We start from the raw sequence: 14,973 nt of genomic DNA, 5'->3' as shown, positions 1-14,973 counted from the left end.
TATGGAAGCAGAAAATGTCTACAAAAGTTTAAGAAGTTTCCGACACATACGTGTAAAACTGAGATCTATAACTATAAACTTTAATAAAGCTAAACCTAACATGATAAAGTTTAGTTTTCAGACTTAAGTACCCAATGAAATGAACTCTAGTTAAAAATAAAACACCGCGGACGTAATAGAAACATTGTATTATTTTTTTGTATTAATGAAAACACAATAATTCTTCAGTTTTATATAGTTTTCGACAGGAAACATTATTACAGCTTGTATCGCATAAAGTGTTTTGTGTTCTTTGAAATCTAAGAGATGTATCAATGTCGTAAAACAGTGTTTTACAGTCTTACACAAAATTCTACCTCAAACAGTTTCCACTTCGAATACCCGTAAATCTGTTCAACTTCCAATTTGTGTAAACAGTCATTTTGTATCTTACAACGGATTTATTATTATGTATTTCTTTTAATATTGATCGTTCTAGTTAAATATATATTTAGAAACGCATGTAACTCTAGTGTTAAACCCGTATTGCGAAATTTTGCCTATTATCTAAACTATCGACTGTAATAATTAACAATGTACCATGTTTGTAGTAAAATACCAGCGACTACCAATATTGTTGCCAACTGAAGTTTCGAGAACCTCACCCTAAAAAGTTTATAAATCGACGCGTCAAGAGACAGTTTATATATATTGTTAATTTGCTACAGTTTGTGTATTAAAAATCTCGAAAACTATAACTGTGATGAATGCTTATTAATTGGGAAACTAGATATATTTGACCAGGAATGTTTATAAATTTCCAACATTACAAATCGTTTAACTCCAGGGAATTATCTTCGGACGTTAGTATTTCTACAAGGACATTACATATCTTCGTCGGTGAAAAATTCGCGCGTGATCAGTGAAGAAGTTAGCTACCCGTTAACTGAACTGTACTGATATCAACTCGAAATGAATTCGCTCATCGTGAACCTTCGATAAAAATATTGATATCTAGACCAGACTGAGTATTGTTTGTAACTTTTAAAATTGTTTTATACATAAATCATTATTCATAATAACCGTTATTATAAAATGTATTATTGTTTGCACATTAAAATATATTTATGTTGGAAAATATAATAAATGTAATACAACTCAATAACTAATTAACTTCTAACTGCAAATTACAGCGTAATTCAGTTAAAGTCTATTTCAAATCGTAATACGTAACATAACAAATTGGAGACTCGCCCAAGATAAATTATAACACGTAACAGTCTGTAAAAGTCAATACATTTTGAAAGTGTTTTCTTTTTCACGTGAACTTACGTGAAATTTCATTTTCATTTTAAATTAGTTCGAAAGTAAATTATCTACTAGTAAAAAACAAACTATTAAACTGAAAAAAAAAGAATCACCTACACAATGGAATATCTATGCTGCGTTCGTGACAGGTGTCGATATACGGTTGTTACATTATAAGCCTTAAGACTAACACTAGAGCCTTGATTTGGTGCGACACCGTTACGATACTTCTGTTGCACGTGAACATTTGCAGTTTGTGTTATAGAGAATACAGAAGTAGTAAACAGAAGAAGTCCTACTTCTGAACAAACACAGCTTGTCGATTAATGCATTTCTAGCCAGCTGAATAAACGACAACGTGTTTTTAATAAATTCTAGAAAGTTTATCCAGTAACACATGATCGATTGTTTTTTTGTTTTCGAATTTCGCGCAAGACCACACAAGGCCGATCTGTGCTAGCCGTCCCTAATTTAGCAGTGTAAAACTAGAGAGAAGGCAACTAGTAATCACCACCCACCGCCAACACTTGAGCTACTCCAACGAATAGTGGGATTGACTGTCACATTATGATGCCTCTACGGCTGAAAGGGCAAACATATTTAGTGCGACGGGGATTCGAACCCGCGACTCTGAGGTTACAATTCAAGTGCCTTAACCACCTAGCCATGCCGGTCAGGGAACAAAAAAAAACAAACACTATTTTCTCAGAATCTTTGAACTCGTATGTAAAACAGAGATCATTCAGTAAAACCCTTAAATCAGAAATGCAATTAATTCACATGGGGTACAACGTAGTTTATGAACAAAAATTTAGCTTCTGGTAGTTCACGTATAGAATGATGCATTGCTATTACCTACGTATTGTATTTATCTATTTTTACGAGAACAATGTGACTTGTTTGTTCGACCTACAGAACCAAACCAGATGGTTTTTATTATATTTCACGGGATTTTCAAGAATATCCAGATCTCCCGAACTACAGCAAAGAGATTAAACCATGCTCTGCGTAAAGAACAAGGTTAAATGTATCCAGAAAAGTCAGACACTGATGACGGCTGTGTGTTCCGTCAGTAAATATTCCCTGGTATTTTTTGCGTGTTGTGGACCAAGAAGAAATTGGCATGGTCATCTTGTTAGTGCGTTGGCATTGATCACGAGTTTCTTGTACAGGTCAACGTAAGAAATGAAACCGTTTTACTACCAGGCTATTGATCGTGATATCGTGTTTTAGAGGCTTTCAGATAAAATTAATCAATCGATTGGATGAAAACGAGTTTACTCGTCCGGTCTAACGTCAGAATTATATAAAAAAAAGAAAATTCTAATTTTTTTACATTTATTTGCTTTTTGCGGGCATTAGATTGAAATAGATATACAAAACTCTGCAATTTTTTCTTTCTATTTTCAAGGTCCAGCATGACCAGGCGTTATGGCACTCGACTTGTTATCTAAAAACTCGAAGCTAGTCTATGAGCCGTTACGCCGCGGCTAAAAACTCGAAGCTAGTCTACGAGCCGCTTTGCCGCGGCTAAAAAGACTAAACAATATTTTAGCAATAAATAGTAGAATTTGTTGCACGAAATAAATTATTGAGTTTTCCTTCAAAAGAATCAATTTTTGTTTTTGTTTTTCGTTCTCCGTAGAACTGAATATTTAAGTAGTTTCCAGGATTTAACAACACGTTTTGTGATATCTATTTAAGTATACAAACACAAACACAATTTAGAAGCATAATCATTAAATAGAAAGAAAGAAACAAAAACGAACTTTATCCAATAATGACGATATTTCAATGCTGTCCTCTTGAAATTGTTTCACTTTGTTTGTTTGGGTGTTTGTTTGGGAATTTCGCACAAAGCTACTCGAGGGCTATCTGTGCTAGCCGTCCCTAATTTAGCAGTGTAAGACTAGAGGGAAGGCAGCTAGTCATCACCACCCACCGCCAACTCTTGGGCTACTCTTTTACCAACGAATAGTGGGATTGACCGTCACATTATACACCCCCACGGCTGGGAGGGCGAGCATGTTCAGCACGACGCGGGCGCGAACCCGCGACCCTCGGATTACGAGTCGCACGCCTTACGCGCTAGGCCATGCCGGGCCTGTTTCACTTTGTAAACTCGTATTTTTACTGCAATGTTAATTATACTGAAATTGTTACAGCCTTAGATTGCTAGAGAAATATTTAAATGATGCACTAATTCATGTAGTTTCTCTCCTAATCTGTTTCTAGTTAGTTTATACATTGGTAAAACTTCTGGATGGAGCTGTAATTTAACAATATTACGCCATATTAACTTCGACGTTTAAATATCTTGCTTTCATATAGAATTCATCTAGAATGAATCTCAACTGATATGCAAAGACGATACCGAGAATTTCAAGTTTTAATTTTTTTTTTTCAGCTCTGAAAATTCACGTCAGTCCGAAAACGAAAGAAATACTCGATTCGTTTGGAACTTTCACTTTGGAACTGAGAGGTGAAGTAGAAATGAAGGTGAGGTATCACTGATAGACAAACTCAGAAACAGTTCTATCCACGTCAGTGTGTAACATTTTAACAAATAGGATAGAACTTCAACCTACGTATTTTAGGTTTGGAGTGCCGAGTTACAGAAATCTAACTTACATAAGGATAATAAATGGTAAATATAGATGCAGTATTTGGCTCGTAAAAGGATGTAATACAGAATTAATCCTATCGAACAAAAAGGTAGTGGATTATGTTATTGAGGTCAGCTTGTTTCTTGAAATGAAATTATTCCATTCATTTGTAATCTCACTTCGACGAACTTATATATACATTTTAACTATTTCCTTCGAAGCCTTAAAGCTGGTACTCCATGGAATCTGCTTCCGATGTTTAAAATAGTGCATATAACTGTTTCTTTTTGTTTTGTTTTTTGAATTTCGCACAAACCTACTCGAGGGCTATCTGTGCTAGCCGTCCCTAATTTAGCAGTGTAAGACTAGAGGGAAGGCAACTAGTCATCACCACCCACCGCCAACTCTTGGGCTACTCTTTTACCAACGAATAGTAGGATTGACCGTCACATAATAACGCCCCCACGGCTGGGAGAGCGAGCATGTTTGGCGCGACGGGGATGCGAACCCGCACATAACTGTAAATATTGTTGAGTGTTTTGTAAGATTTAATTTAAAGTAACATCATTTCAAAACTCCTTCATCACAAGAAGGTCAATATTATTATATCCTAAACAGACATTCAGTATTATTGACTTTTATTATTTTTATTATTTCTAAGCCATGCATCACAAATTAACGAAACATTGTTTACTATTTCTGAATAGTTAGTTTCTTACTTCACTGTTAGTATCACGGGGAATTCAAGTCCAGTTATTATACAAAAGTTAAATGTGTGTAAACTATTATTTTAGTATTTGACTTTATTTTCATTATTTGTGCTAAAAGAGCTACTAACCTGAGTGAGTTTAGAGTAACTACATTGTCCTGTTAATCCCAATAAATCTATATCACTAATATTTTACTGAATATTCATGTTTATGTGTAATGTTTAGATGCGTATTCTCATGAACAGGTCGTCTAAAAGCAACATTTAATCGAAATTTGACTTCTATATTTGTATAGATATATAGTTTTGACCAAAAGGTTTACCTATTGTTCTATGTTGTTGCTTACATACGTGGAGTACATATTGAGTAAATGTCCGAGTAGTAATAGCGAAGGTAGTGTGCGATCGGAGAAACATGTACGAGTTGTTATTCTGGTTTGTATAAGTTGTTTTAAACAATTGTTTGTCGAAACGCACACACCTGTTTTACATAAACAGTTGAATCTTCAGTACAATCGTTTTAGAAACAGATCAACGGTGTGTTCAGACAAGTTATCTGTACTTTGTGTAGTAAAGTCTTATCTTTTTTCGTGCGTTATAAGGCGTAAAATTTTCCGACTGTCCGGAAATGATATGAAACAAACAGAGATTTCCAGAACAGTAGGGTATCCCAGTGTAGTATATCCGAAATACTGAAACGTCATAGGACGACAGAAAACGTTGCTCCAGAAAAGTTTACAGGTAGACAAAGGAAAAACACTATCTAAAATGACCGTATTTCGGTCAGGTCAACAAATCAAGGTCAAAAGAAGTCTTGTAACACCTTACGACAGAAATGGCATGAACACACTTATTCCAGGGCATTCCGAATAACAATGAATAGAAGACTGACTGAACAAGGTTATTTTGCAAGAAGGCCTGCCTAAAAACTGATATTGACCCTTATTCACTGCCTTCACCGTGTTACTTGGACAAGACAGCATGACTACTTAAAGTTTGAACATTGACAGTATATCATTTTTTTCCTGTTGTATCTTGTTTCCATCTTGTTAAATCTGATGATAAGATTCGTGTTCATTGTTACCTGGATAACATACGGGGAAAACTGTTCCACAAGAAACACACAGGAGGTGGTGCAGTACATGTTTTAACAGCTATTCTTCATGGTTGAAAAAACAGCTCTTTATATTCTCCAGGGAATCGGTAACGGCGCTTCCAATAGGCATTACGTACCATATGTTAGGACAAGGTTTGGAAATAACTCTATGTTCCAGGATGACATTGTCACTGCAGTGTTCCAGTATGACATTACCACTACCCGTAATGTTTGTGTTATACAAGATTATCTCCATCATGAGAACTTTACAAGATTGTCATGGTAATCTCATTGAGAACTGTTGTACAGAACTGAGCCAGAAAATTGGTAACCATGACCCTAAACCACTTACTGTAGTTGAGTTGCAGCGCGATTACATCAGTAACCTCATCGACAGCATACCACGTTGCCTTGTGGACGTTATTAGAGTATGAGAAGGACAAACCAAGTACTGAATACTTGCTTAATATGAACTGAAAAAGGTTACAGACGCTGTTTATAATAATATGATGTTATGTATTTTGTCATTGTATATGTTTTGGCAAGGTTTTATTGTGATAGCTAAAATGCTAAATGATTTCCAAAGTTATCTGATAAAATTATTTGCCGTTCTTATAAGTCATTCATGATGTCCATAGAATCTGTGTCATTATTACAGGTGTAATATAATATGTATTTTCTCAGTATGACAACACTTAGTGTATTTGTGTTCCATATTAATAACAATGATCTTATTTGTAACAAAATACGAAAACATTTTGGTTAAGGCTGTGTTAAAAGGTATACATTTCAATCAGTTGACATGATCAATAGCCTAGATTTTGAGTAATGCGAATAGTTTTAGAATTATCTCTTTTATAGTGATACTAATATTGTTGCGAGAAGAGTATTAAAGTTACAATAAACGAATTAAGCTCTATTTGTATCATCTAGATACCATAGTTTCATTGTGTATCAGTTCTCGTATCATCTAGATACCATAGTTTCATTGTGTATCAGTTCTCCTATCGTCTAGATACCATAGTTTCATTGTGTATCAGTTCTCGTATCATCTAGATACCATAGTTTCATTGTGTATCAGTTCTCGTATCGTCTAGATACCATACTTTCACTGTGTATCAGTTCTCGTATCATCTGGATACCATACTTTCATTGTGTATCAGTTCTCGTATCATCTAGATACCATAGTTTCATTGTGTATCAGTTTTCGTATCATCTAGATACCATAGTTTCATTGTGTATCAGTTCTCGTATCGTCTAGATACCATAGTTTCATTGTGTATCAGTTTTCGTATCATCTAGATACCATAGTTTCATTGTGTATCAGTTCTCCTATCGTCTAGATACCATAGTTTCATTGTGTATCAGTTCTCGTATCATCTAGATACCATAGTTTCATTGTGTATCAGTTCTCGTATCGTCTAGATACCATACTTTCACTGTGTATCAGTTCTCGTATCATCTGGATACCATACTTTCATTGTGTATCAGTTCTCGTATCATCTAGATACCATACTTTCATTGTGTATCAGTTCTCGTATCATCTAGATACCATAGTTTCATTGTGTATCAGTTCTCAACAACCTCTTATCTAATTCAATTGTACGAAATGTGGATCAGTAGAGATTCATGTTTGAGGAAGATTGTTTTTTGTGTAATTGTTGGTTGTACACCAATCATTGTTTTTGTTTTGCAAATTAAAAATATCAACTATAAGCTAAGATTATACTGTTCATCATAATTACGAAACAAGAGAGAATTCTAAATAGCTGCAGCTGTAATTAGATCTCAAATCGGCCAAGAGATAAAGCTATGAGCCAAAAGTTTGTTCTTGAAAAAAAAAAAAACTCAGAGCAGTAAGAATTTCTAGTAAATGACAAATAATAATAATAAATCGATAATTCAATTACAAATTAGTTGTAAATTGACTTAAGTGACCTAAACTAGAATTGATACGTTACTAGTGTGAAACAGAAGTCAAACTTCCGAATAAAACAAAAAAAATGAAATTATTTAGGCGTTGCATAAGCGTAAAACAAACACTACTGAACTTGTTTTGGTGAAGATATTGATTGTCAGTAAATAACAAAACATTTTGGATCATTGTTATAACGAATATTTACGTGTGTTTTAGGGAAAAGGGAAGATTACAACGTATTGGTTAGTGGAAGAGGTCAGTGCGTCGTCAGTTTCCAACTTCACGAATGGTTCATCTATATCAAAACTCAAGGAATTAAATTTCTAAAAGCTGAGTACCCAGTACTTGTCCAGAAGACGAACTAATGTTTTTGAAATGAACAAAGATGATTAAAACAAACAAACAATTGTTTTCTACATAGAACACATTAACACGAAAGAAAGCAAGTGTGAAACAATAAAATATCAAAATTAATTCATGAAAACATGTGAAAATACAATCGAATGCATAATAAAACAACTCAGTTAACCGTGATATATTTCAACAATTATTTCCCACCTTTGATGGTGTTCCAATTACCTCAAAATATTTAATTGAAAGATACACGAATTCTTTACCGAAACGAACTAAATTTTAGCTTGAATGTTATGAAATATTGTAAGTTATAAGGGCAAGAGGAAAACGTAAAGACGAGATTTAAATGACAAACCTGCCGCACTCCTCAGAGGTTCTTCAAGTTGTACTCAGCAGTATTGACAACTACAATTATTCTAACATCACTCACCCGAGTTGCAGGTAAAGTCCAGGTAATTAGCAACGCTGTCGTTGGACTGAAGCAACAGATTTAAAGTGTTATACTCGTGACTGTTTATCGTTTTGTAACTTTGTGTCTTTATTTGTCAACAATAAAAGTTACGATTATGAAGCGAAGTTTGTGTATATATTCGTAATGTTAAGCGTTCTAAATTCTTCATGTTTTAATTTCAAACATTATATACTTAAATCCAAGGTCACTAGGGTAACAACTACCAACAATTGCTACAAACAGCAAAACTAAAATGATCAATTTAACTAACAATGTGATCCCGGCAATAGATTATATACATGCAATAGTAGAGTATTGTAGAACACGTTGGTTTTAGGTCATATAAATTATAAACGTGACTTTTTGTGAAGAAAACCCATCCGATATTTTTTAGAATTCTAGAACTTATGCCAGATATTTGCTGTTTTACCATTTAACCGAGCAATAGGAAATATTATGTTATACTAACTAACCTTTATTAAAATAACTAGGATAAAAACCGTCAAAAATGACTGGACATGTACTACCGCCTACCCATATCATATTCTAACGTCACAGCTAACTGAACTGAATTAATTTTGCTAAATCAAACTCCACCAACAAAGAGGTGGAAAAGTACAGTCGAAGCAGTCAAACATCGTGTAAATTCCTTTGTGAACCAATCAAAATTAAGATCGTTCATGAAATGAATCTGTGGTGTATTGATAGGTTAATTATTAGTAAAAATCAATTACAATAACAGCTTCTAATATTGGTAATACTGCGTTCCAACAAAGACTTTTATGCCATGTCTTCTAGCAACAAAAATATAACCTAACATTGTTTTTCTTCTATGTAGTTAAGGTATAAAATATAGACAACGAAACTGGGATAATATTTCTTGATTTTTAATTAAGTCTCTGGTGCTTAAAGATTTTTTTTTTAAATTGAAAACGCTGTTAAAATAACAGTAGATAGCTCGCTTCCGACACGATTTAAATTTAAAATCGAATTTATATTCTTACTTCCAGGATAAATGTCACGCACTTGGCTCTAAGCTGGATGATCCCAACACTCACTACACTTATAAGGTTTCACGACATACCCGTTACTAAAATGGTAATGAGAAGACAATAAATGAATTATTCTATCTAATTAAATGCGTTTTGGCTTTTATGACTCCTTCATTTTCGAGCGTCCTCCGCTGGGAGAGTACTAAGTCTCCGATTTAAAATGCTAAAACCAGAGGTTCGATTCCCCTCCGTGGATACAGCAGACAGTTCGATATGGTTTTGCTATAAGGAACACACACACACATATTCGAGAAATCAAGCGTGACGTGACGCACGGGCTTGCTATAGGTTAGATTCTTTTATACATTTTAATCTAGATGGTATTTCCGTGAATGCTCATTGTTTGAAATGATTTATTTCAAGTTTTATGCATAAATACTCCTCTTTTGCTGTAATTTTCATGAAAACGTTAACAGTTATGACGTTGAGTCATAAAATATTTTCACCAAATGTTGGGTTACGTTCTTTATATTTCCTCAATAGTTGAAAAAAATTAAACTCGGAAAAATCCTCAATAGTATGTCCAAATATGTTCTTGTTCAATGAAGATGAAACAAAATATTTATTTCGTAATTCATATACCAACAACCTTTTGAATAGGCATGTTTTGAATTTCGCGCAAAGCTACTCAAGGGCTATCTGCGCTAGCCTTTCCTAACTTAGCAAGTAAGACTAGAGGGAAGGCAGTTAGTCAGTACCACCCACCGTCAACTCTTGGGCTACTCTTTTAGGAACAAATAGTGGGATTGACCGTCACATAATAAAGTTCCCACGGCTGAAAGGGCGAGCATGTTTGGTGCGACTGGGATTCGAACCCGTGACCCTCGGATTACGAGTCGAGTACCTCAACCCCCTGCCATGCCGGAGCCCAACTGGGAAAGAATCCGCGATGTTTGCGTTATTAGAAAGATGCTCTGACCACATGAACTAACGGATCTTGTTAACAAATTTTAAATCATAATCAAAAGAGAAAGAAGAAAACAAAATAACAGTATATCATATTTTTGTAAACTTCCATTACTTGGTCTGACGAAGATAAACAAAGAGGTCGTGGTGAGCGGTGTTTATTAGTCGCCTTTTATTAAGCCTATTTCTTCAAAACTAGGGGCGATTAGCGTAAAGAGCTCATGAGTAGCTTTGCTCAAAATTCAACAAATAAACAAACCACAAACGTACACTTCGTCAACTTATTTAAAATCTTCTTAAGTGCATGAAAAACTTGAAATATCGGAAACACTTATAAAATAATGTCTATTTATAGACTTACGGATGGCTGGTGTTAAAAACCTGAAACTGTACGGGTACTTATGGAATCTTGAACAGAAGTGTTATCCAATAGATAAGATATCACTGTAAGTCAAGATTTACTGGAACGTACTGGACACGGTAGATAAGCTCATAAAGCGCTTCAATGTTTCGAAACCTATTTCCACGATGTCGCTTGGGATCTACCCAGCTCGATCGGTAATCGATACTTTTGTATCAACTGAACACACAAACTTCTTGTGTCCCTCTGAGCTCATAAAGAGGCATGGACATGAAACTGGTCGCTTTTTTTTTCCTTTTGAAGTTTGTGACCTGGGTCAGTTTTGTATAAGATATTTACAGGCCATCTGGCTTACGATGAATATAGTATATTTATACGTTTTCAAAGTAGATACGATTTTTTTTTGTTCGTGGTAGATTTTTGTTTCTTGAAATACCTTTAATGTGGTACTAATACCTTTAACCCAGATGCTCATAAACAGAAATGTGACTACCATCATCCAGGTAAAGGTCATCACACTCACTTGAGAGTGAATTGTGACTGGTAGCATAAACAGTAGGCTGAGAATTGGTTTACCATTGTATGTATTCAGACAGATTAACGATCCCTATAGCTTTAAACCGCACGAGATAAAACAAAGTTACAATCATATTGTTTTTCATTCTACGCCACTCTGAACATTTAACTGGTCAAACTGTCCTAGTAACCCAATAAGCAAGATAAATCGTCGTTTTAACCAAAGTAAACACTGTTAGAGCATTAAGAGTGTTACATAAGGGACGCCATCATATTTACCAGTTTTAGGGTGACTGAAATAAAACTCTTAGCTATACGATAAACACAGTTAAGATTTTGACCGATTGTTTAAAAAATCAGAATCGAAAAACATGAATAGATACATATTTTAATTTTTATTGAAATTATAAACGAGTCCCATTAAAATCTGAAGTCAACGTCACATGATTGGTTTGGTTTTTGGAATTTCGCACAAAGCTACTCGAGGGCTATCTGTGCTAGCCGCCCCTAATTTTGCAGTGTAAGACTAGAGGGAAGGCAGCTAGTCATCACCACCCACCGCCAACTCTTGGGCTACTCTTTTACCAACGAATAGTGGGATTGACCGTCACATTATAACATCCCCACGGCTGGGAAGGCGAGCATGTTTGGCGCGACGCGGTCGCGAACCCTCGGATTAGGAGTCGCACGCCTTACGCGCTTGGCCATGCCAGCCCAACGTCACACGAAACTGGCTTTTTTCAAACTAATGCTTGTGAGGAACTGAAGTAACCTTGTTGGAACGCGAGATAGACGGTTGTTTTCAGTTTGTTATTGCCCACGAAAAGAACAAAGAAGGTGTATTAGCTTTTTGCTGTTGGAGCGAAAACCCAGACTACAACATAATAACCAGCTGTTATTTTAATAAGATTGCAGTCACAATTCAATTTGTTTATTACCACATCGTCAGTAAGATAAGCAATAGAGACGGCTTATAGGAGTAATAAAAGTTTTTATTTAAAACGTGTAACAACGTTTCGACCTGATTAGGTTATAATAAGGAAATAGCCTGGAGAAAAAAAAAATGTTGTTATTGATTACTTGCCGTTGAGACGACAATAATGCTAGGTATAAGATTGTAGGAGGCGCTGCATGTATTTAAGATATTCTTCAATCAATGCGAATAAAAACGGGAAACTGTATTCTTCAACAAAAGTCAAAAGCTATGTGGTAAATAGATGAATATTACAACATCTAGCTTATTAGTTAAAAAGAAAAATTATTTTAGGTTATTAAAAATTACAGCCGCTCTTTCAATCTTGAGCGAAGTGTAATTATTAACTGTGTAACAACGATGGGTTGTATAAGTGATAAAGATGGTCAGAAAGTTCAGGTTGGTGAAATATGAACTGAAGATGAGTTATTATCCTCAATTATGATCTGACTTTACAGGCAACAGAACAAAAATACGAAATTAACTGAAATAAGTTTTTTTAAAGCCTCCATAGTTATGTGATGTCGTTGTTTTTAAATTAAGCACAAAGCTACACAATGGGCTACCTGTGCTCTGCCCACCACGGGTATCGAAATCCGGTTTTTAGCGTTGTAAGTCCGCAGACATACCGCTGAGCCACCAGTAGTAGTATGTACTAATATGTAATAATATGTACTAATATGTAATATGTAATTATATTTACTAATATGTAATAATATGTACTAATACGTAATAATATGTACTAATATGTAATATGTAATTATATTTACTAATATGTAATAATATGTACTAATACGTAATAATATGTACTAATATGTAATATGTAATAATATGTACTAATACGTAATAATATGTACTAATATGTAATATGTAATTATATTTACTAATATGTACTAATAGGTAATAATGTGTACTAATATGTAATATGTAATTATATTTACTAATATGTAATAATATGTACTAATACGTAATAATATGTACTAATATGTAATATGTAATTATATTTACTAATATGTAATAATATGTACTAATACGTAATAATGTGTACTAATATGTAATATGTAATTATATTTACTAATATGTAATAATATGTACTAATACGTAATAATGTGTACTAATATGTACTAACATGTACTAATCTGAAACTTTTTTTTTCTAGACTGAATATGTTTTTTACTTAAACTATAAACACTTGAATGAGTTGGTAAATAACATAATAGTATTTGACGCATTTCTGTGTCATTGTAGGTGTTAAATCTACTTGTTACAATTAGTTTAAAGAGTTATTATCTGTATTGTATTATTATTATTATTATCTGTAAAATTCAAGTTATGTATTGCTGGTTTAGAACTGATCTTCCATTTACTTCCTTGTTTTACAAGTTTCTTTGCCATTTCTTTTGTTATTAAAAATCGCCCCATGTTGTGTGAAGGCTCTGCAGAGGGCTAATAACAGATTCTGGAAACGCAAATAAATTAACTACCGTTTGCCTTCTAGTTTGTTTGTTTGTTGTCAAACACAAAGCTAAACAATGGGCTATCGAAACCCGGTTCTCACCGTTACGAACCTATAGACGTACAAATAATCCACCGGGGAACGTATGACAAGACAGCCACTCCATTCAACTGATTTGGGTTTGTAAAATAACTTCACGGCTTTACTGATGACTAGAAGTGTTCTTTGATAGATAAACATTTGTTTTAGGTTTGTACAATGTCTCTCCAGTTTCACAGATGGCTAGAAGTGTAAGTGACCGCTCCTTCCAAAGAGAAGTACTCACACGGTGGTATTGTGTAGAACAAATGGAAATACAGTACTTTGAAAAAGTCCAGAAATTAAGTTACGAAAGCGAAAAACTTGCATCGTAGAAAGTACAGAATAGTAACAAACCAATCAGGAACGACGGACGCCCTTTTCCAGAAAATACAGGTTATGTGTGAGGGAAAGATGAAGAACGTCTTACTATAACAATATATTTTACCAGGACGTCAAGTCGACTAAAGCTCACAAACTATAATGTTTATAAGTTACCATCCACTTCCAAAACAACAGTTGTGTCCTCTCTGTCAGTTCCAATGGCTTTTCATGTTTAAAAGCTTTAAATTGGAAATCCTAAAACAACCAGCGAAATCGTCACAGAAGGATAAAGTGCTGACGAAGTCTGGCCTTATGAAGAAAAAAATATATGTACTTTTAGGGTTCAGGATCAGATAAAGTAAGCTTACCGGTAAAAATGTCATTAGTATGTTGAACCTAACAATCGTATCCAAAACGGGTAAATGACCTTTCCAGATAGTTGTGACCTTGATTAGCAGGAAGAGACTTTAGATGGGTCAGAGGTTAATTTAGAGACTTACATCGTTAAAATCCGGAGTTCGATCCTCCTCCAATGTGGATTTGATCTTAAACAAAGGAACAAGCAAACTACTTTTTTGAAATATCTGACATTACATTTGTGTGACCGATGTTCATTTCTGGTGTCCTCCCCTTTATTGAGAGATTATTCGTTCTCTAAGCATTACCCAAGATTACTTTTACTTTAACCATTATCATATATTATTTAAACTCTAAACATTACGGTAGATGATCCAACAGCCACAGACTGAGTATTTATTTTGTGTTGGTAAATTCTTCTATTTTACAACTAGTTAATTATTTTAGTGACAATTTTGGGAACAATGCTTGTTAAAGAAGAAACTGACACACAAAATAAGTTGAGTTTTATTAAATATTTTGACCTGAG

At 34.3% G+C, this 14,973-nt stretch overlaps 1 protein-coding gene across 1 annotated transcript in view; it reads left to right on the top strand.

Annotated features, from left to right (window-relative positions):
• Positions 1-8,536, top strand: part of LOC143224824 (atrial natriuretic peptide receptor 1-like) — a 167,780-nt gene extending 159,244 nt beyond the window's left edge. The window contains exons 21-22 of the mRNA XM_076453166.1: positions 3,695-3,786; positions 7,833-8,536. Of these exons, the coding sequence (XP_076309281.1) occupies positions 3,695-3,786; positions 7,833-7,943 (203 nt within the window). The 3' untranslated portion in view covers positions 7,944-8,536. The remainder of the gene's footprint in view (positions 1-3,694; positions 3,787-7,832) is intronic.
• The last annotated feature ends 6,437 nt before the right edge of the window (positions 8,537-14,973 follow it).

Source organism: Tachypleus tridentatus, chromosome 9, assembly GCF_004210375.1.
Source record: "Tachypleus tridentatus isolate NWPU-2018 chromosome 9, ASM421037v1, whole genome shotgun sequence".
Classification (NCBI taxonomy): Eukaryota; Metazoa; Arthropoda; class Merostomata; order Xiphosura; family Limulidae; genus Tachypleus; species Tachypleus tridentatus.
Note: the sequence above shows the minus strand (reverse complement) of the source record. Positions and strands in the feature narration are given on the sequence as shown.